This window comes from Musa acuminata, chromosome BXJ2-3 (genome assembly GCF_036884655.1).
Source record: "Musa acuminata AAA Group cultivar baxijiao chromosome BXJ2-3, Cavendish_Baxijiao_AAA, whole genome shotgun sequence".
Taxonomy (NCBI): domain Eukaryota; kingdom Viridiplantae; phylum Streptophyta; class Magnoliopsida; order Zingiberales; family Musaceae; genus Musa; species Musa acuminata.
In genome coordinates this window covers 9,552,470-9,573,699 of record NC_088340.1, presented here as the reverse complement: position 1 = coordinate 9,573,699, position 21,230 = coordinate 9,552,470, and the positions used below count along the sequence as shown (strand labels likewise).

The window sequence follows — 21,230 nt, the reverse complement described above, 5'->3', positions numbered from 1 at the left end:
TATCATTGATTTCTTCGAGTACTTTGTGAAGTTTTACTCTTACAAATAGTATCAACCTCATTTAACCTATCTATTTTGTTTTGACAAAACTTAATTCTTTAGAAACTAGACTCTTATATATATATATATATATATATAAGAAAACAAAAACAGAACTCCACAGCCCACCCCGTTCTCTAGAAGCATCCGCCGCAGCCCAACTCCGCAACAGAAAGTGCAAGCAGCAGCAGCGGCTTCTCATCTCCTCTACTCTCGCCCCATCCGCAGACAACCAGGGCCGATGGTAGCGAGCCTTCTCTCTCTCTCTCTCTCTCTCTCTCTCTCCCTCCTTGCGTGTTTTCAAGTCTTGCAATGATGTTGATCCCCTAATTCCTTTCTTGTTTTTGTTGTTGTCTTGTCGGCCGTGCTCATGCAGTCGGTCACCCTGCACACGAATCTCGGCGACATCAAGTGCGAGGTCTTCTGCGACGAAGTCCCCAAGACCGCGGAGGTTCGCGCGCGCGCGCGCTCTCTCTCTCTCTCTCTAATCTCATGTCTTCATCGTTCCTTCCTTCTTCCCTTTTGGCGTGTTTTTTTGCTTCGTGTAGGGTTAGAAGCGTCTTCAGCATCTGAAGGGAATCGCGTGGCTTACAGAGATTTGCTAGAAGATATTGTTTAGGTTTAGTATTATGAATCATGGAAGCCGCCTTCTTAGGGCTTAATCGGCCGTCTGAAGGGTCCCCGGTTTTGTAACGATAGAATTGGTTCGTAATGGCAAGCAAATTGACCCGTCCTTTTTTTGTTGGATGGATCAGTTTGTCCAGAAATGTCAATTCTTCTTGCTGATAGTAGAATTTGTAGGACTTAAAGCCCAAGTTGTGTGCGCCATTAGGTTAACTACACACTGTCAGTTAGGAATTATTTCCATAGGGTTTATGTTAGGTTGCTTGTCAAAAAACTTTGGAGGTGCGCAAACATTCATGATATGGTTGCAAAATTATGATTTCAACTATGACATTGCTATTGTTGAGAAGCATTTAGCTTTATTACCTCTTAATCATGTTCACAATTTTATTGATGGTGGTTATATGTATATATGTATATGTATTTGTATGTATGTATGTATGTATGTTAATCTGCACATAGATGATTAAGGCATGTCAACATGATATATATATGTATATGTATGTATATATATATGTATATGTATGTATATATACATGTTAATCTGCACATAGTTAAGGCATGTCAACATGATATATATATATATCATGTATGTATGTACATACACACACAGTTCTGAAAAGAAATGAAAACATGCTTATCTTTCCCTAGACACCAGATAAAATTCATTAACCGCTAGGAAAGGACTGTTACTTGATCTTTACGTAGTTGTTCACAGAAAGCATGTGAAAGCATTTTGCTTCACATGACAGTACATGCTTATGGGAAGCCAATCTTATGTAGATTGTCCTCATAGTGCTTGGTTAGACTTATATTTCCTTGATTTATATTGCTCACCTGTGGAGATATACTTGCTACAGAGGCATATTTCATGGTTCTTATTAGCTATGTTGTTCGCTGAGGCAGATATCATGTTAATCTTCATGCTGTGTTTTTTTCTCATCTTGGCCTTCTTCCTCCTTTTATGTTTTTCTCTCATGCATCTAAACATTAAACTAAATTGGATTCCACATATATGGCCACTTGCATCTAGTTGATCCACTTAGCTTGTTTAAATTTAATGGGGTTGGCCAAAGATACACTATGATAGACTAAATAAACTATGTGGCAATATTGTACAAATCAGATGTATATCTCTGGTTCTAGGTTGTGACAATAAATGACCTAATGTTGCTGGGTGAAGCTGATCAACTTTATCTCAAAGAGATAGTGACCACAGGACAAAAACTCTATAGTGTGAAGTGTGGAAGACAAGGGATGATAGAATGAAAGAGGAACTAGAGTGCTATCGAATAATGCAACACACAATTATGAAAAGATGTGTTCCTTTCTTCTTTAAATGGTGAATTTTGAATTACTTAAGATCTTGTATGATATCTGGCTTTTGGACCTGATTTCTAAAATACTTTTTGTTAGGATCAAGAGCATTAAGAGGGGGGGGGGGGTGTGAATTAGTGCAGCGGATAAAAACGTCAACTTCGTCAAATCTCTCGTACGATAAAAACAGTTTCCGACGTAAAATCGATTTTGGAAACTTAGCTTGAAAGCATACATAAATGTATTGAAGGCAGTAAGCTATTGAAGGGGTTTGCAGTAAGGTAATAGCAGGAAACAAAATGCAAACCAGAGAAGACGGGAGTTTATAGTGGTTCGGTCAATCGTGACCTACATCCACTCCTCTGATTCCTCTTCCGTCGAGGCCATCGGTATCCACTAACGATCTTCCTTTACTAGGCGAAGATCAACCTCCTTCTTACACCCCTCTTCTCCTTTTACTGGGTTTAGAAGACAACCCTTACAAGTACTTACTCTTCTCTCTTAAACAAAATTCTAACATTTAAGCTAGAGGAGGGAAATTCTAGAGATTGCAGCAACGTTTTCTCTCTTTTAATCTCTTTGTGCTTGTGTGTTTTACCCAGGGATGAGAGGGGTATTTATAGGCTCCAAACTGGTTTGAATTTGGAGCTAAAAAATGTCATCTCCCGGATTTCCGGGGTCTTGGCGGTACCACCTCCTGACTGGGGCGGTACAACCACCTGACAACTCGGAGATTGAGCCTCTGGGCGGTGCCACCGCCTGACAGGGGCGGTTGCACCGCCCAGTCTCGCTCGGAGACTGAGCCCAGGCGGTGCCACCGCCTGGCAAGAATTCTGGTCCGAATGGGTTGATCCATTCGGCCCAATTTGGATCAACCCATTCGGACCAGAATTAAGTTAATGGGATCACCTCACATTCCTAACTTAATCTACATGCTAACTACGACATTTCTTAAGACTTTTACTGCAACTTGCTTCGGTGCGTTAATCGCTTCTTTCGGCGAGCTTACGGCGAACTTCCGTCGACCATCCGATGAACCCTCAGTGATGCTCCTACGGACTTCCGGTAAACTCCTGGACTTATGACGATCCACTTGGCGAGTTCCGACGAGCTTCTTTGGCAAGCTCTTAGACTTCTCGGATTTGTTCCCACAGAACCTCCGACGACCGTCCGGACTTCCGTCGAACTCTTGAACTCCCAACGTGATCATAGTCTTGACTCCGGCGCAACTCCTGCTGCATGTCTTAATTCCATCGTAATTAATCCCGCACATGTAAAATAAAACTTCGATCGAGACAATTAATCCAAAGCAATTAACCAAGTTGTCAGGCATGTCATTGGTCCCTCGACGCTTCGTCCGATTCTTTGGCGCATCGTCCTCTCTTGCCCAATCGGCCAGTTGACTCCGCAACTCCGATATCCTTGGCACAATACCCGCTCTTCTTGGCCCGATGCCCGAGTCCACGACCTGAAGCCTTCTGTCGATACGTCGACCGATCCACCGGCCCGATGTCCAATCTTCTGACATGTTCCTCCGGCACAACATGATTTTCCTGTTTTAATTGTCTCATCCTGATCGAAGCATCCTGCGTCATTCAAAACGTCGATTAAATTATAAACATATATCAAGTGGTTTCATCATCAAAATACGAGATTCAACACTTTTGACATGATGACTATATGAACACAGTTTGTCTAGAATAATAGATGATTCAGCCTGGTTTTTATACTGTACACAATTAAGTAAAGCACATTAAACAGTGGATCTTCAGGGTTAGCGATGCATCTTTTTAGTACAAGGACTTGGTGATCAAACTGTTAGACGTGATGTTGCTTTAGCTATGAATAGTGCAGGCATGCTAATCTGTAGAACAGCCACTTTATGTTGAAACAAATTTTAGATGAGAATGTTTTATTGTGATATCATATGCCAGCTCCTGAAGTTTTTTTCTGGCTTCCATATCTACTCCTCTGTCCATGAAAGATCATATATGGAAGATAGCTCTCGTAAATTTTAGCCTATAGAATATTGGAAGAAACTTATTCTTCATCAACCATGATGCAGAACTTTTTAGCACTTTGTGCCAGTGGTTATTATGATGGAACCATATTTCATAGAAATATCAAGGGTTTCATGATCCAAGGTGGAGATCCTACAGGCACCGGTAAGGGAGGAACCAGCATATGGGGCAAGAAGTTCAATGATGAAATCCGGGAGTCACTCAAGGTATTTGTACTAAATTTGTTGCCATCTCTTGTCCCCGGGTATATATATGGTGTTATAGTCAGGTGGAAAAATGAATGGACATTCCTTACTGCAGACATATCATCCTACGAAAAATTCATTTTAATTGTAAAAAAGGCATTTTTGTTCATGACTATATTTCATCTTTTTTATTGAAATACTCTCCAGTAAAGTGGTCTCCTCAAGACGTTTTATGACTTATTTGCATTTCAACAAAGGTTCTGTTAGTTATTGAAATTATATGATTAATAAGCTCTGATGCAGTTTTCTTTAATTTTTTATAGCATAATGCGAGGGGCATGCTCTCAATGGCCAATAGTGGCCCAAACACAAACGGAAGCCAGTTCTTCTTAACTTATGCCAAGCAACCTCATCTAAATGGACTCTACACAATTTTTGGAAAAGTCATTCATGGGTTTGAAGTTCTGGACCTTATGGAAAAGGTGAATACTTTTGAGAGACCACAAACATAGTGTTGATCTTTTAAACAGGCGATGTCTGCATTTTCTTTTTTGTTTGTTGGGCTTCTATTAAACGGAGCTGACTCATTCTGCTGTTGCTTTCCAGACACAAACAGGACCAGGTGATCGACCACTAGCTGAGATCAGGCTTAATCGTGTGACCATCCATGCAAATCCTCTTGCCGGTTAAATTTCTCTTGGTGAGTGGTCAAATACCTACGATCTTAATTATCCATGAGCTTCAAATGAAAACTTGAACCGACTATACTATTTATTCTTTCAAGGAATTCAAGAATACACTATACATAATATTGGCTGCATCTGCACGGCAATCTTCCCAAGTGCAGGTCCTGAAGATGCTATCCAAGTTCTCGTCTCACAAGATGCAACACTAAAGATGCTATCCAAGTTCTCGTCTCACAAGATGCAACACAGAAACATGGCAATTTAATGTACACACTTTCTACAGAAAACTTTCTTCTGATTGAAGTCATCAACTCGATATGCTCTTCTTGAATGGGCATTCTCCTACTAATTATTGTAAGAGTTTATCCAAAATTGTTTCTTGAGAGCACATCTTTTGGAGTTGTAGTAGTTTGTGATAGGTTTCTTCTTTTCGATACCTTTGCACTAGACGTGTTCATTCATTTCATGCCATGTTTCAGAATTTGGTGACAGCTTTTTAGATTCTAATGGTGTGGTTAGAATGGGTCAATCTGAATGAAATATTAGATTAATCTGCTGCTTTGCCGGACGTGCACCTTCACATCTTTTGCAGCATAAATGTATACGATTTTGTCTGCCAACAAGGAAAACAAAATCATATTTTCTAGCGGAAGAAAAACCTTATCGCCATGAAACATGACTGCCAAGAAATCAACAGAGCAACGGTCATTTAGAGAATACAGGCACTCATCAGAATGTGAATTCGCAAATAAAATCAAACAAGCTTTCCCAGTAGCAGACAGGCAAAGCTTGTGGGGAATGAAATGCATATAAACTGGTCCCAAAACAGAGTAAACATTTTACTAACAGAACATCATATTATCTAGTAATTAATGCATCCTAGAACACAGATTAGACATTTTAATTACAAAAGCAATAATGCCCAACAAAATAAATTCATGACGAATAAGAAATACAGTTTGGACCGAGTATGAAAGCAACTGAAGCCATCCACTACTACACTTGACGATGCCTTGCATGCATTTAAAAAAAATAATGACATTCCATGTAACACATTAGACTGAAATGATCAAACTCAGATTCTCAGTTCTTCGATTCTACCTCTGATGCAGTATTGTTCTGCTGCTGCTGTTGCTGCTGTGGTTGCTGAAATTGATAGAGAGGAACATGTGTTGACTGTTGATTCTGCTGCTGTGATTGCAACTGATGTAGTTGAAACATCTGAGAACTTGTAGCCAGTTGTTGATTTATGGTCTTTGATAGCTGAGCCTCAGTGATCTCACCAGTAGCAAGTTTCAATCGCTGAACCTCTGCTGTCAGTGCTTCATTGATGGCTGCATGAATCAAAAGAAAGCAGGGATTGGGGTGCCTATGTGAGAGAGAGAAAGAGAGGCACTACAAGCAAATCCACCAATTGAGGAACTGCTTTATGAGATGAATGAAGCAACAGAACGGCAGAACCTTCATCAGCCAGCACACTATCGACAAGACCCTCTCTAGACCTTAAATAGTTTTCATCCATGAAGTTAATTTCTAAATTAAGAAAACAACCGTGAAAGATATGTATAACATGCATCCACTAGAAGTGTCATTGTCATCTCAAAGCAGGTTGAGGTACCACATCTGGCATGGATGAACATGGTACAGAGGCACAATAAAAACTAGGTAAGATCACAATTCAAGAGTTAACATGCAGCAGAGATCTAAAGAACTTTTTCTTTCTTTTCTCAGGACATATAACATGGTAGTTTCTCACATATAATAGAACAATAAATAGGTGCTGAGCGCTAGCCAGAGAACCAAGTAGCCTTTGCAATAAAATGAGAGACATCAGACAAGGTTGAAAGGCCAATTGATTAAAGGAGGTTCCAGAGTCGAAGAATAAAAGACAAGCTTGCATATCTCTATTAAGCTTGCTCTATTCAATTGTGTAAAAGCATCATGAACTGAAAGGTCTTAGACATATGACCTGAAACATTTAAGCTCAATTTTGAGTAGTGGTCCATATAAACGTATACTAATCCAGTCCCTAACCATCATCCAAATTTGAGAATATCAAAGCATAAAAAAAAATTTGTTGTCACAAAATCTTTATACTAGTTGAGGACCAAAACATAGCACATATAGCCCAAAATGTTACTTGATGAGAGGAAACTCTCAGATACACTAAGCAAGTGGACCACTAATCTAGAAAATGTCACATATCAGTACAGTTCATACTGGACCACTAATCTAGAAATCCATGGTCCTAATCCATCCACTAGGCAATGAAAGCAGCAGCATCATGCCATCACGTGCCCATCACCCAATGGCAGCCATTTGCTACTTAGAACCACTAAATCAGATATCCATGGTCCTAACCCTCTCTGAGTTTGTCTCAGCATGGTTTCAATCATGTGGTCTTGCCCGCAATGTACCCAAGAGGTGGGGATGGGTAAAGGCACACTTTCTATTCAATATTAGTACTCAAGTCCAATATAGAGTTTGTAGTAACACTAATTAAATCTTCATGCCTTGATAGTGTCAAAAACAAGTCTTGGATCCAAAATACCATGCAGGTGATGTATGATTAAGAAGGCACGAAAAGCCACCAGGTTGTTGCCATCTCAAGATTGCATGGTATATCCAGCATGTCCCACACACCAGAAACGGTGAATGCTCCAATACCATATTTCAAAAGCCAATAGCCTACCATCCCAATATCCCCAAGACACACAAGTGAAAATGTTTAGTACCAATTTATAAGTAGTTGGTGCATTTAAACTTAATACGAATCCAGTTTATAACCACTTTCACAGTGGAACTATTGAGGAATGACAACACACACACACACACACACATATATACATACATACATATATATGCATATACATACATATACATATACATATATGTATGTATATATATGTGTGTATATATATATATATGTGTATATATATATACACATATATATATATATACATATATATATATATATGTAGATATACACATTTATATATATATACATATGTATACATATATATATACATCTATATATATGTCATTCAAACCTACTACTTTAGAGCTTAAAGTTTTATGCTAATAAACTAAAATTAATAACAGTTAAAAATGGAAGATGTGTCAGCATTACATTAACATTTTTGTATTAAGTTGCCTAAATCATGCGGTCACCAATATGCCCATCAAATAATATCACGCCTAGTAAGCCTGCAACACACATGGTCAACATTCTTTCATGTTTAAGAGCAACACAAGCAAATTCTAAATAGAACAAAATGGGATGTTATTTCAGGATAATTTAATTCGAAGTAAACTTCATATATCCTTGACTATATCAACAGGTAGATATGCAAAAAGGTTGTAGGGTACAAAATATACCAATCACTTGCATCAAGTTGCAATTATCCCCAATTAATTTAAATGCTCAACAAGTGTCAGAAAATATTGAGGTGGATATTCAAATATATCTCCTTCAGTACAATCACCAACATCCAGATGGCTGCAAGAATAGAAACTAGAGTAGAGCCCAAGGAGGAGCTCAGTTAAAGCTAAAAACAAGAAACATATATGCAATAGGCAAAATTTAAAGGATCTACATCGGCACATAACATGCTCTATACCGAATCTGGAATTAGGTTAGTGGTCCACCATCGACATTGTCGAATTGTTAATTATGGTCAAATTTAGAACATTTAGATTAAGTAACTATTTATTTCCCAATCTTATTATCCCATATAATAAGCATGCACTTTGATGGTTGCACCTATTTGTTTCCCATTACGACCTGTACGTTTGAGATACATATGCAGAAAGCAATTTCTTTTAGTGTAACTTTACCAAAGGATGACCAAATCTGCATAATACACTGTGCAACATTAACTTGAAAGATTTTAATGAGTTGCATCCATGATAGGCCAGCTTTAACTAAATTTGCTACTTCAAGAAAAAAACTAATGCCAAAAAAGAAGTTAACCATGACATTTACCATCTCTTAGTTGTGCCTGCTGCTCCATGGCTTGAAGACGGATCCTTAGTTCATTGTTCTGACATGTCAGTCCAGCTGAATCTCTCTGTGCAAAAAGAAACAATAGAACAGTCAGTTAATCACACTAATTGAAGCAATTACAGGGTGGTTTGAAGAATAGATGCAGGTAACCCACTTGCAGCAAGGTCAATTGTGCTGATAATGTAGTTGCTTCTGTCTGCAGAGTTTGCACCTTGTGTTCCAATTCTGAAATATACCTCATCTTTCGCTCCTTAGATCGCGCAGCAGATTGCCGGTTAGCCAAAATCCTTGACATCCACACCAATTTATACGTTAGCAAACACAGTTTTGCGGCATCAAATTCTTGGTAGCCACTTAACACCTTGAGAAGGAAAGGAAAAAAAAGGCAAAAAGACACCACATTTATGTAAATGATAAAGCACCTCTTGACTCTTTTCGGATCTGTTATTGCCATCTCCGCAAGCTTTTCATTCGCCATGATCTTCTTGATCTCAGCACTGCTGAACTCACCATTTCCGAACTCCAAGCTCAACGTATTGACAGTACGATCCATCGAACCACTACGCATAAGATGGGGCATCTGAATTCCCGGTGAAGGCAGCAGCTTTGGCGATTCATCCCCAAAATTAAGCTTCCCCATGAAACTATCCATCGAAAGACTCCGACAGTGTCGCATAGATATCGGGGTCAGATCTCCCGCCGCGCTCCTCTTGTTCCCTTCCTTCTTCACCCCACCGCCACTGCTCTCGTTAACACTGCTCTCCGCCTCGTTCTCGCTGGTTTCGGTAGCGCTCATTCTTGCCCCGCTCAACCTGCTGCTGTCAAAATCCTCGTGCCGCTCTTCCATTCCAGAAGAATTCAGAGCGTCCAAGCTGTCCAGGTTCATGTAAGCGTTGAACAGATCATCTGCGGCGTCTCCTGCGTCCTCCTTCCGGTCGCCGGTGCCCTCCGCGCTGCTCTCCGTCTCCTTCTCCCACTCGGCCTCCTGCTTCACTTGCTGCTGAGAGAGCATGGCAGAGGCAGTCCCGGCCGTCATTGCCGGCGCCGCCACGGGACTCGATGAAGAAGAAGAAGGAGAAAAAGACTGGAGGAATCCGATCGGGACATCGCTCTGCGAGCGGCGGTGGGCCTTCCGCGGCGGCAGGCCGGCCGAGGCGGGTCGCGCCCTGTCGGCCAAGGAAGCATCCGAAGTGGCGCCGGCGAACGCGGGTGGGCTGAGCGGAGGGGGCAAGGAGTCGAGGGAGAAGAAGGCGGGGGGCTGGGAGAGGGAGCGGGAGTGGAAAGCGGCGGAGGCAGAGGAGATGGGAGAGGGCGGCCGGACGGCTGCTGCAGCGGAGGACGGCGAGGGCGGCGGAGGAATAGGTGGGATGCCTGGCCGCCGGGCGGCCTCGGGGCCGAAGCTGTTGGGCGCGAAGTGTCGGAAGAAGGAAGCGCTATTCGGCGACTTCGGAGGGGCGGCAGCGGAGCAGGAAGAGGTGCTTGCGGCCGAGGGCTTGAGGCGCTGCATCAGGTCGTTGCGGGTCGCCGCCTCCGCCTCCCCCATCTTCCTCTCTCTTCTTCCGATGTCGTACTGATTGCAGGCACAAGGGAACGGAAATGGAGCTCGAACGAGTTGTTCGGCGTCGACGCAGCGCTCGCTTTGGCTTCGGTTGTCTTCTTCGGGAAGGCGAGGGCAAGACGGAGTGATCCACTCGCATCCCCTCTTCCGTGTGGAGTAGAACAGCAGCTTTTAGGAATCCGCGTGAATTTAAGAGGGGTTGCATTTCATTCCGCGTACATTTCCAAAAGGGTTTCTTGTGGGCATTTGGCCTTTCATACTCTACAAAACTGGTACTTGTCGTCCACCTGCCTTGTGATTGGCCAAACCTAGGGGCCCATGATGGGCCCGATTTCCGCCGTGGCTAAACCGGTCCGATTTCATCCGGCTCAACTTCAATGAACCGAAGTCGATGCTTGATGGGCCCAATTGGACACTGTTTTGCTCTACGCCCTTGATAAGTGATCCAACCGGTGGACCGATTAAACCGGGTCCAGAATAGACCGCGACGTAGCGAGGGAGCATTTTGGTACTTGAGCAGGTCTGCTTTTCTTCAGATACCGTGGACGGCTGATGTTGCCCGACGTGACCCGCACTCGAGCCGGGCCGCGAGTCGCGCAGTGACGATCGGACGGTGGAGGCGATTGACTGCAGCGATCGGACCGCATCGCTCTCGCCGTGATTCCCGCCATGCATTTCGAAGATGGTATCGAGGGAATAAATTAACGCAGTAAATGCGTGAAACACCGCAATAGCAGCTCTTAATTGGATTGGCAGTCAAAACCACAACGGTAATTATTGCGTTGAAACTTCCAAGAGTGGAGTCAAATCTCACCCCCAAATATAATTAATTGCCTCTGCTGCCCGTGAGTGGCAGCCGGTGAGGAAGGGCGAGGTGGAGTTTGGGGTTTAATTATGTGACAAGTACGAACACATCATATAAATGCGTGGATTATGTAGAATAATGGTGAGTGGGTTAGAAAAGGGGGATTGGGTTGGGAGGGCGTCGGCGCCTGGATGTACGGGTAGCAATCAATCATATGACTTGATGGATGTGATGGATGGACTTGACGTTTGGGTAGGGATGGGAGCATGCAACGTGGAGGAGGGGAGGCCGAAAGAGATGGTTTGGGAAGGGAGATTTATGGCGTCTCGATGGGTCCTTTTCGCGTTCAATTTGGGCGGATGGGGGGAATCGGGAATCGGCACCGATTTAAACATGCTGACGTGTTGGCGGTCCAATTCGAAGCAATGATGACATGTTGGGTTAGGCCGACTCGTTCCTTGTAGCTCGGTAGCTACACTCGCCGACAATTCCATCTCAAGCATAATGGATGTGCTATTTATACATACATACATACATACATGTCGTACCCGTCAATCATCGTTGCAACCCCACGTTACAAAGATAATAATAACAATAATAATGATATTAATAATTGCTTTTTGTGATGGTTCTCCCATCCACGTGCAGAGACGGAGGATGACCGGTTCACTCTTTCAAATGAGAAAGTGGAGTGCGATTGAATTACAAATCCCTTTCTCACTGAGCAATCGAGAAGAATCAGTCAGCCAGCAAAACAATCCACTGAAGCTTCTTCCCCTGTACAAATTTGATGGACTATCCAATCTTTAAGAAAAAGAGAGAGAGAGAGAGAGAGAGAGAGATGGTTCTGTAAGCAAACGCATGTGCAAAGTTCTGGATGGTTCTCATGGTCAAAGCATATGTTCCGTGATGCCTCTTCGTGCTGCACACACATGGAAATCAGGTATCGTGCAAGCCATCCGGGAGAATCTCATAAAATAGCCAAAAGAAACGCCTACGGGAATTTCCTACCCATATGCGTTGATATTATAGAAAAGGACTGATCGAATCCATGCATCACAATCTCTCCGGCTTTTAATTCGTAATGTTACATCACAATTCACCGCTCGACCAAACGGTAGTAGGATTTCTCATTTCGGCGCCTAACAACTCTAACGTGTCACGCACATCTGCCAGTCCATCGGGAGATTGGCTCCCTGACACAAACACCGCAAGCATGTCCCTCGTTTGAATCCAGCTACAACCAGGAGACTTCTTCACCCCTCGCTCGATCATAGCCCGCCTCACCTTCTCTGCTTCTTTCCATTGCCCATCGACACAGTACAAGTTGGACAGCATCACGTAGCCTGCCTCCTTCTGAGGCGCTAGATCGATCAAATCCTTCCCCACATTCCTCCCGACGCTAACATCTCCTCTAGTTGCGCATGCACTAAGTAGAGCCTCGGATGAGCTCGCGATCCCGACGTCAACAGCCTTCGAGCAGCTCTCGAGCAGCGCAGTAGCCTCTTTCAGCCATCCAGCTCTCCCGACCATGTCGACGACGCAGGTCACGTGTTCTGCATCTGGTCGCAGTCCGTGGACCGACTCCATCATCTCGAAGACGGCTCTTCCCTGCTCGACGAGGCCCGAGTGGCTGCATGCCATCAGCAAACCCATGAAGGTAACCTTGTCAGGTCTAACATAATGTGCCGACATTTTGTCGAACACTTGGAAAGCCCCCGAAGGCCACCCATGCAATGCATAACCCAACAACATAGCGTTCCAGGATACCAAATCCTTCTCGCGGATGCCGTCGAACACTTTGCTCGAGCTATCGATGTCGCCGCATTTGGCGTACATGTTCACCAGGCCATTGGCCACATAAAGGTACTCATCAAAGCCGCTTCGGATAGCACAGCAATGGACCATCCTTCCATTCCCCAGAACTGCCATGACAGCACAAGCGTGCAGCGCAGCTCCGTAAGTGAAATCGTCGGGCCCAAGTGAGTTCCTCGCCATGTCCACGAAGAAGGCAAGAGCCTCCTCACCGTATCCCCTCCTCGCGAACCCTGCGATCATTGTCGTCCACGAGACAATGTTGGTCTCGGGTGCCCTTCGGAACAACGAAAGAGCCCCTTGCACGTCGCCAATCTTGATGCTAGCGTCGATCATTGCATTCCACGAGATCACAGTTGGAGAAACCATGCATTCGAAGATCTTCAATGCATCCTCGTGAAAGCCGAAATTTGCATACAAGCTCAGCATCGAATTATTGACTTCGGTCGCATCGTTCCATCCTCGTCGGACTGTGACAGCATGAACCATACAGCCAAACCGCGGACTCGCCATCTCAGAGCATGCGTTGATGAGGCTCGCGAATGTCGTCGCGTCGCCCTCGGATCCACGCATCTGCATCTCCCTAAAGAGCTGGAGACACGACTCGCTTTCGCGCAGCTGAGCATATCTCACCATCAGCACATTCCACGCGACGGTCGTCTTAAGCGGCATGGCGACGAACAACTCGTGCGCATCTTTTCCTTGCCCGGAGTTGACGTAGGCGTGAAGGAACGAGCACCAGGAGACCTCGTTCCGCTCCTCCATTCCCTCGAAGACCCGCGCAGCGTCCGCCGGGCGCGAGCACTTGCCGTACATGTCGATGAGTGAATTGGAGACGGGCAGGGAGGAGAGAAGGCCGACGCGGAACAGGAGGGCATGGAGCTTCCTGCCGCAGCGAAGATCGCGGAGCTCGGCAGCGGCGGCGACGACCGCGGTGAAGGAGAAGGGGTCGGGTGGCGGACCACAGGATCGCATGTGGGAGAAGAGGGTAAGCGTCTGAAGGGGGCGGCTCGAGTGGAAGTAGGCGGTGAGCATCGCGTTCCACGCGACCGTGTCCCTCTCGAGCATATCGTCGAACAGCTTGCGAGCGGCCGAGATCCGCCCGGATCGCGCGAGACGGACCAGCCATGACGTGGTGGAGATGAGATACCGCCGCTCCGTCGAGACATTCCGGCCCATTCAAGACTTGGTCAGGCATGTCTAAGTCGACTACCGAGCGATACCAGCGAGCGCTTCTGGCCGTCAACGATGGCCTTCGCGATTATATAGCGCACAAACACCATTTCGCATGTACACAACATGAGCGGTCGTTTCATATTTAACGATGTAGAAGGTGTTCACGGGCCTAAGGGCCTAATCTTGTAGCCCATTTCGAATCTATAGGCTGGTCTTTGGCACGGCGCACCAGTAATCTATCAAGATTTAAGATTATTTGATAAATTACTCATTATTAACTTTTTTGTCGAATGATATCATTTTTATTTCATGAATATAAATATAAAATTTAATTTAAAAAAAATTAAATTGATTTAGTGATTTTATAATTATTTTATTTTATTTAGTCAAATTTGACTTAGTTAGAATAAGTTACACATGATAACAAAATATATTCAATTTTTATATTTTAATAATTAAATATTATAAAATTATTTTAAAAATAAAAAATATATATTATTAATCATTTTATAAACATAGCAAGACAGATAAGTGAAAGTTTAAGTTAGTTTGGTTGAAGTTGCCACATTTACACTCAGAATTGAATTAAATCATAAAATCTATCCAAAATATTTTCTACTTCCATAATTAAATATCATAAAATCTTAAAAATATAAAAGTTAATATTAATCATTTTATAATTATGACTATGTAATTTTGTGAAAGTTTGAGTTTGTTTAGTTGAAGGGGACTCAGTTACACTCAAACTTACATTAAATTATATTTAAAATTAAATTAAATTATACTGAATTTATTTTTAAATTAGTAATGTTTTTTTAGATAATTTTAGGATATTTATTAACAAATATTTCAAAATTTATTGGAATATGATTCTAACCATAATTGTCTTAAATTTTTTTTATGATGAATTCAAGATATTTTTTTAAAACAAATATTTAAATGTATTTTTTGAAGAATATAAATTAAGATAAGGACGTTGTTAAAAGAAATAATGAGCAATGATGCATGTATAATCAATCATACATAATCTTTGTGATCATAAAAATTACCAAATATATTATTTAAAGATTACCAAATATATTGTTAAAAATATATATAAAAAAAGGTCAGTCTTCCAATGTGAGACAGGAAATGACCAAAGATACACACCGCCCAAAGAAACAAATCGCTCGTTCTGGAAACTCACAGCGAATGCTATCCCGATCGCTCTCAAAGGATACCTGGACGGTTGGGATGCAGGAGAAAAGGAACCGATCCGTGTGCGTCCTCTCTGCACCAATTGCAGCCTTCGATCGCCTCCTCCCCTGCCCTTTTGCCCGACTATAAGATGCCACTTCCGAACCCCCTCACTCTTCGCCGGATTAGATTAGAACCCAGGTGTGTGAAAGGTGGTGCGGCGTAAGCGTCGGTAGCCATGTCCGCTGAGGAAGGAGCTGAGGTCGTCGTAGCTGCAGCAGCAGCCCCCGCCGTCGAGGAGGAGCCGGTGGCGGAGGCCCCCGTCGACTCCAAGCCCGTCGAGGAGAAGACAGGAAAGGAGAAGAAGGTGAGGGCCCCGAAAGCCCCCAAGGAGAAGAAGCCTAAGGGTTCAAAGCCTTCCACACCGTCTCACCCGCCTTATTTCGAGGTTAAAACCCTCACTTTTCTGCCTTTAATCTATTTAGCGTTTCCTGTGTACGAAATTAGATTCTGATTATATTCTGCTGGTAATTAGATGATCAAGGAGGCCATATTAGCGCTGAACGAGAAGACTGGATCGAGTGCTTACGCTATTGCCAAATTCATGGAGGAGAAGCACAAGGGAGTGCTGACGCCGAACTACAAGAAGGTCTTGGCCGTCCAATTAAGGAATTTTACAGCAAAGGGGAAGCTTGTAAAGGTGAAGGCTTCCTTCAAGCTAGCGGAAGTCGGAAAGAAGGATGAGAAGAAGAAACAGAAGAAGGACGAGAGGAAGCCTGTGAAGGAGACGAAGAAGCCGAACGAAGCTGCAAGGAGGACAAGGGCTTCTGCTGATGCTACAAATAAAGCCACGAAACCTTCTTCCAAGGGGAAGAGAACCGGGGTCAAGAAGGCGAAGATGGCCGCTGCTCCGAAACCGAAGCAGCCCAAGTCCATCAGATCCCCGGCTTCCAAGAAAGCGAGGAAGACCACGGCTTGATGATCCTGTAGATAGATAGTTGATAGGGCTCGGTTGCTGTTACCTTTGTTCATAGTTTGGGTCGCCGCTTAGTCGACAGAGTTGATGATGGTGTGTCAACTTCACCCTCTTGTAATGCAATCTTCGTTTCGTCTTGTATGGTTAATCATGCTGCAATGTTATGGCAAGTTGAGTTGATGCTAAACTCTGTAGCTATACTTGTTTCGGTTGTATGAATGAGAGGTACTACTGTCTTGAAGAATTTGATATATTATCGTGGAAGACGATGATATCATCCTTAGATGGCTGATCGGTGGTGATGGTTTCCTGTGGGTTGGATTGGTGGGCCATGATGTGACGGGTGGAGCCCATGGCCTTGCCTTCCTCAAATCACTTGTCTCAAAACCAATTGGGCTTTGTTGCCGCCTCGACTGCGCCGTAATCTGATCTTTGCATCCGCATCGATGCTCGTCACCACAGCCCCCACGCGATCCTTCCCTCTCTCCCTCCCTCACTACCGCCGTCCCCGCGACGCCGTTCTCGCCTTCGCTGCCAAGCTCCCCGAGCGGCGCGCCGTCAGGTCGCAGGTCGGCGTAGGGGCATCGGAGGCGGCTGCTGCCTCGGCGAGGCTCGCCGCTCTTCGATCGGGCCACGTTCCAGAGGACCGAGATCCTCCTCCCGCTCCGAACATCGCGGACGAGGGAACCTACGGTGGGGCTACCGGGGCGCTGAGGGGGTCGGACGTGCTGCAGGCGCTCCAAAAAGCCGTCGCGAAGAGAGAGGCGCGGAAGCTGGGTGATAAGAAGAAAAGGAGGAAGAGGGCGGCGACCGACGGCGGAGGAGAAGCCTTCGGCTTCGACCACGGCCAACAAGTCCGGCCGGTAGAGATTAGGAGCGACTGGGGCCAACGAATCGATGAGTTGGAGAGGCGAGTCCAAGAGCTGCGATCGCAGTACCACTAAGCCGTGCTGTGTATCGCTTTCTCTTCCTCTTATGCGGTTTGGATGTTTACATTTCCATTACTTCAAGTTTGCAAAGTGGAAACAAATCTTCTACGTTTTATTCAGTCTCATATGCTAAAATAGATGCAAGAATGGTTTGAACGGATTGGGAGGAAGATCTTCCCACTAATTTCAATCTTAAATGCTACCTGAGTAGGTTTATGGTGAATGTTAATTTCATTATATTATTATTTTCTCTTTACCATTTGCAATCGAATTAGGCTGACTTGAATCCTGTGAACAGCAATCTCAGTGTCATCTGGCTTGAATCCTTTGGAAACCCAATGTCTAAGATAGGCTGAACATGATACAGAAATAAACAATTTACAAGTTTCTCTGCAGAGGTGACATACAATCTTGCAATCCCCTTTCTAATGTTTCATAATTGTTGCTTGTTACTGTGTGTCATGCCAATTAAGTCCTGACCATTTTCACTTTGTGGCTGCAATAGCTCTCCCTATCCGGGATATTCCATAAGTGATTGGTTAGGAACATGCCCATGTTGTCCCTTCCCTGGCCTCACATCAAATACCGGCAGTAATCTCACATCGTAGCAGCTAGACTTTGGTCCATGTCCCAAACTCATCCTACTTTTCTATGGTGGAAATTCCTTCACAAATCTGTACCTCATGGCTTTTTTGTTTCATGGAACATCTGGAGAAACACTTGCAGTTGAGCCTCTGTACTCATCTGCATCAGATTTGCAAGGATCCACCTAGGTGCATACTCACAGAGAGTCTCACAAGATAATAGGCTATGGAACTGTTGTGTATGCCCACTGCCAAGCTTCCTGTCACAAAATGGCGTGGCGGACGCAGTTATTCTATTCGTTGTGCAGGGATAGCCGAGCCAGCAGGTGTTCCGGCACCAATGGGACAGAAGACACAGTATAAAGATGGGCTCTTTGAGAAATTATTCATGTCTCTCTTTGCTCGGAAGATGGAGAAGTTCGCCACCAGTGAAGTGTCGAAGAAAAAAAATGCTCTCTGGGATATGGACTACGAAAGATTTGTGGATGTTTCAAAGAGGGTGATGATAGGAAGATCCAGAAAACAGCAGCAGGAGGTGGTGAGGGAGGTTCTCCTATCCATGTTGCCCCCTGGTGCTCCAGCTCAGGTGCCAAAGATGATTTTGATTGACAAAAGGCTAGAGTTTAGTTGTTCCACTGGCACCCCGCCTTCTTTGCATAGATTGCTAATTAAGTTTAGGATAGGAAATGTTATTCTAGTAGTTTTAGCAGAAAATATGGATAGTTGCTTTCTCCTAAGCTCGCTTTTAATACATGAACTATTTTCAGAGAGAGTGTGCTAGAGAATTAGCACTGGTTCTGTTGGAATGGTGAACAGTACTTATTGGTTTATTTGACTGATTGCAGTTCAGAAAATTGTTTCCTCCTACAAGATGGGCAGCTGAATTTAATGCTGCCTTGACAGTGCCATTCTTTCACTGGTTAGTTGGACCATCTGAGGTACTTATGATTTCTTGTTAAAAATTTAGATATGGAATATGTTATGTTTCTTGCGAACATTTTCTTGGAGGTTCAATAGTCAATATAATTGCTTCTTGTTTTTGAAAATTTTTTCGATATAAGTGAGATCCTTAACAACCACCATGTGAAATCAGCATTAATAGTTTGTTCGAATTCATGCATCTGGGACTGAATATGCTACTAGAATTATGACTACTGCTCTGGGTAACATAATAACTTTGTTACATCTGCTTCTACAGTGGTCTGAAAACCCTCACTTATGACAAGCTATCTTGATTACCATTTTCCAAGTGTATGAAGTTGAATGTATGATGGTATTAGAAATATTTACATGAGCAGAGTTAAATTCTTATTGCAGTTGTGCATATGTGCTAGTAGTTTTACTGAGCACTCAGTATTTTCCTCAGGTTATTGAAGTGGAAGTCAACGGTGTGAAACAAAGAAGCGGAGTACAAATAAAGAAGTGCAGGTGTGCTTCTCTCAGCTGAAACATAATTTCTCTATTGGATTTTATTAGTGTTTGTTCATTCCAATCTTTAGAGACCATATGATAGAAATAGCTATGAGAACTCAGAACATGCGATCTACTCATACCGATAAGTTAAAGAAGACATTTTTTAGTTGTCATTATGCTTCTGTGTAGGTACTTGGAGAACAGTGGATGCGTTGGGATGTGTGTGAACATGTGCAAGTTGCCAACTCAAGATTTTTTTACAAACGAATTTGGGCTTCCCTTAACTATGAATCCAAGTATGCAAAGCTTCTCCACATATTTTGTTAGTTGCATACAGCCTGTCTTTCCATTTGCTAGTTTCTGTTCTCGATGATCTTCATGAAACAGCCTATATCATTATATACAGAAATCTTTAATCATATATGAACTACAGTTTAACATTTCACTTGATTAAGGTACTTATTATTTGTTAAAGTTCCTGTTGCCACAGTTTCTTAAGCTCTATCCTCGCTTAGTTGTTCGTTGAAATGGTTGAACGTAATAAGTGTCTACGAACTCTGAGTGACATTGTTATTGTCTTGGTGAATCGATTGGCAGCATCATGACGAATGGGCCTCTTCTTGTCTTCATTATGCCCTATCAGTAATTTATTTTTTGATTGCTGATGGTCATTTTTGCAATTTTTGGTAATTAGCAGCGGTTAACTTAGGTGACAATGTTCTACTTGTGACGTTTCTGCAGATTTCGAGGATATGAGCTGTGAAATGGTGTATGGTCAGGTTCCTCCTCTCTTTGAAGAAGATGCTGTTTCAAAGCAGCCTTGCTACGCTGATATGTGTACGTCAAATACATCATCAAACCAAATGAAAACACTTGAATTCAGCATTCTGAACATGAGGCATTTTTGCAGGTTCTGTGGCCAACACCAACTCTCCAGTCTGTCCTAAACTACAATGAAGAACATAGAAGCCTAAATAGGTCAGCTTTTCGTTATCAACCTTTCAAGTTCATTCAGTTTGTTCTGCATATGTTTTAATCTTCAAATATCTGTTTTCATACCTTGCGGTCGGATGTTCTTCCGAAGATGACGAGATGGAAAAGCAAGCGAAACTTACTATTCAGAAGATATGGAAATCTGTTTCACAAAAACACATTTTCCAAGTTAGGCCATGTTATCAAAGATGACGAGATGAGATAGCATATTACTTTGTGTATATGTTCTTATTAGGATCTTCCTAATTGATACAAAATATGTACAAGAATTCTGGCCATAGAGACCAGTCACAAGTCCATAACAATGTTCGTGTAACCCAATTTGTAGTGCTACCGTGCCACAAAGAACAATTTGGAAGTGACTTGCTTTTGAGTTGTATGAAAACATGTCTTTAGACATCTTAAATAAAACAAACATTTCGTTTGAGAGATTGTATCGATCGATATTATAAGTTTAAGTATTTTGAATCATACGCATTTTGAATAAGATATGTCAAAGTCGTAATTTAGTCATCTGGACTCTTAATGGGATTGAATATACGTCAATCTTAACTCCTTTTACTTGGAATCATTTATAGCCCTACATGTGGGTGGTGATTGATGTCAACGTTCTCACTGCAATCGATGAGCCGAAGCTTAAATCAAAAGGTAAGTCAACATGTCAACCAAAGATAATATTATCATTATTTATGGTATTCGATTCTACCGATCAAGTAAAACTCAATCAAATAGTCAAAAAAAATCCAAACAATTCCGTGGATTCCTCCTCGGGAGTACAAAACGAGGGTCGGTCAAAGCCCACGAAGCAACCACTCGGCCTTCCACCGACACAGCGCCCGTTTGGTAATTTGGATTGATTGCTCGCAGCGTTCCCCGACGGATTCGATTCGTTAACGTTGCAACCGCACCTACCTTGATAAAGCCAAG

The 21,230-nt window shown here is 43.2% G+C and overlaps 6 protein-coding genes across 7 annotated transcripts; 4 read left to right on the top strand and 2 right to left on the bottom strand.

The window, feature by feature from the left end:
• Positions 1–161: 161 nt before the first annotated feature.
• Positions 162–5,379, top strand: LOC135583206 (peptidyl-prolyl cis-trans isomerase CYP18-1). Of its 2 annotated transcripts, none has more exons than XM_065099023.1 (6): positions 162–283; positions 416–490; positions 4,046–4,207; positions 4,510–4,668; positions 4,793–4,886; positions 5,034–5,379. In XM_065099023.1, exons 1-5 carry the CDS (start codon positions 281–283, stop codon positions 4,874–4,876), a joined length of 483 nt encoding a protein of 160 aa, XP_064955095.1. In that variant the 5' UTR covers positions 162–280; the 3' UTR covers positions 4,877–4,886; positions 5,034–5,379. The 2 variants fall into 2 exon arrangements, with proteins under 2 accessions (XP_064955095.1, XP_064955094.1); XM_065099022.1 differs by having other exon boundaries at positions 4,971–5,379.
• A 330-nt stretch (positions 5,380–5,709) lies between these two features.
• LOC135607297 (bZIP transcription factor 29-like) lies at positions 5,710–10,582 on the bottom strand. The gene is made up of 4 exons (XM_065099019.1): positions 9,301–10,582; positions 9,033–9,165; positions 8,858–8,942; positions 5,710–6,206 (listed from the first exon to the last, which is right to left on the bottom strand). The coding sequence occupies exons 1-4, from the start codon at positions 10,419–10,421 to the stop codon at positions 5,956–5,958; spliced, it is 1,590 nt and encodes a 529-aa protein (XP_064955091.1). The 5' UTR covers positions 10,422–10,582; the 3' UTR covers positions 5,710–5,955.
• A 1,632-nt stretch (positions 10,583–12,214) lies between these two features.
• Positions 12,215–14,383, bottom strand: LOC135607296 (pentatricopeptide repeat-containing protein At2g36980, mitochondrial-like). The gene has a single exon (XM_065099018.1). The coding sequence runs from the start codon at positions 14,233–14,235 to the stop codon at positions 12,334–12,336; it is 1,902 nt and encodes a 633-aa protein (XP_064955090.1). The 5' UTR covers positions 14,236–14,383; the 3' UTR covers positions 12,215–12,333.
• A 1,195-nt stretch (positions 14,384–15,578) lies between these two features.
• Positions 15,579–16,628, top strand: LOC135607298 (histone H1-like). The gene is made up of 2 exons (XM_065099021.1): positions 15,579–15,856; positions 15,944–16,628. Exons 1-2 carry the CDS (start codon positions 15,647–15,649, stop codon positions 16,385–16,387), a joined length of 654 nt encoding a protein of 217 aa, XP_064955093.1. The 5' UTR covers positions 15,579–15,646; the 3' UTR covers positions 16,388–16,628.
• Positions 16,629–16,762: 134 nt separating this feature from the next.
• On the top strand, positions 16,763–17,536 carry LOC103977976 (uncharacterized). Its single transcript, XM_009393662.3, has one exon. The coding sequence runs from the start codon at positions 16,831–16,833 to the stop codon at positions 17,326–17,328; it is 498 nt and encodes a 165-aa protein (XP_009391937.2). The 5' UTR covers positions 16,763–16,830; the 3' UTR covers positions 17,329–17,536.
• A 146-nt stretch (positions 17,537–17,682) lies between these two features.
• On the top strand, positions 17,683–20,730 carry LOC103977975 (beta-carotene isomerase D27, chloroplastic). The gene is made up of 7 exons (XM_009393661.3): positions 17,683–18,483; positions 18,743–18,835; positions 19,264–19,325; positions 19,500–19,606; positions 20,052–20,147; positions 20,221–20,288; positions 20,395–20,730. The coding sequence occupies exons 1-6, from the start codon at positions 18,124–18,126 to the stop codon at positions 20,265–20,267; spliced, it is 765 nt and encodes a 254-aa protein (XP_009391936.2). The 5' UTR covers positions 17,683–18,123; the 3' UTR covers positions 20,268–20,288; positions 20,395–20,730.
• Positions 20,731–21,230: the final 500 nt, after the last annotated feature.

Bases quoted from the DNA above. Each gene is read 5' to 3' on its own strand.
- LOC135583206 (XM_065099023.1), top strand. The intron at 491-4,045 runs GTTCGCGCGCGC...ACCATGATGCAG, and splicing joins AAGTCCCCAAGACCGCGGAG to AACTTTTTAGCACTTTGTGC. The intron at 4,208-4,509 runs GTATTTGTACTA...AATTTTTTATAG, and splicing joins AAATCCGGGAGTCACTCAAG to CATAATGCGAGGGGCATGCT.
- LOC135607297 (XM_065099019.1), bottom strand. From the start codon at position 10,421: ATGGGGGAGGCGGAGGCGGCGACCCGCAACGACCTGATGCAGCGCCTC. The intron at 9,166-9,300 runs GTGCTTTATCAT...GTGGATGTCAAG, and splicing joins GATCCGAAAAGAGTCAAGAG to GATTTTGGCTAACCGGCAAT. The intron at 6,207-8,857 runs GTAAATGTCATG...TGATTCATGCAG, and splicing joins GCAGGCACAACTAAGAGATG to CCATCAATGAAGCACTGACA.
- LOC135607296 (XM_065099018.1), bottom strand. From the start codon at position 14,235: ATGGGCCGGAATGTCTCGACGGAGCGGCGGTATCTCATCTCCACCACG.
- LOC135607298 (XM_065099021.1), top strand. From the start codon at position 15,647: ATGTCCGCTGAGGAAGGAGCTGAGGTCGTCGTAGCTGCAGCAGCAGCC. The intron at 15,857-15,943 runs GTTAAAACCCTC...GCTGGTAATTAG, and splicing joins CTCACCCGCCTTATTTCGAG to ATGATCAAGGAGGCCATATT.
- LOC103977976 (XM_009393662.3), top strand. From the start codon at position 16,831: ATGCTCGTCACCACAGCCCCCACGCGATCCTTCCCTCTCTCCCTCCCT.
- LOC103977975 (XM_009393661.3), top strand. From the start codon at position 18,124: ATGGAACTGTTGTGTATGCCCACTGCCAAGCTTCCTGTCACAAAATGG. The intron at 18,484-18,742 runs GTGCCAAAGATG...GACTGATTGCAG, and splicing joins CCCCTGGTGCTCCAGCTCAG to TTCAGAAAATTGTTTCCTCC. The intron at 19,326-19,499 runs GTGTGCTTCTCT...GCTTCTGTGTAG, and splicing joins GTACAAATAAAGAAGTGCAG to GTACTTGGAGAACAGTGGAT.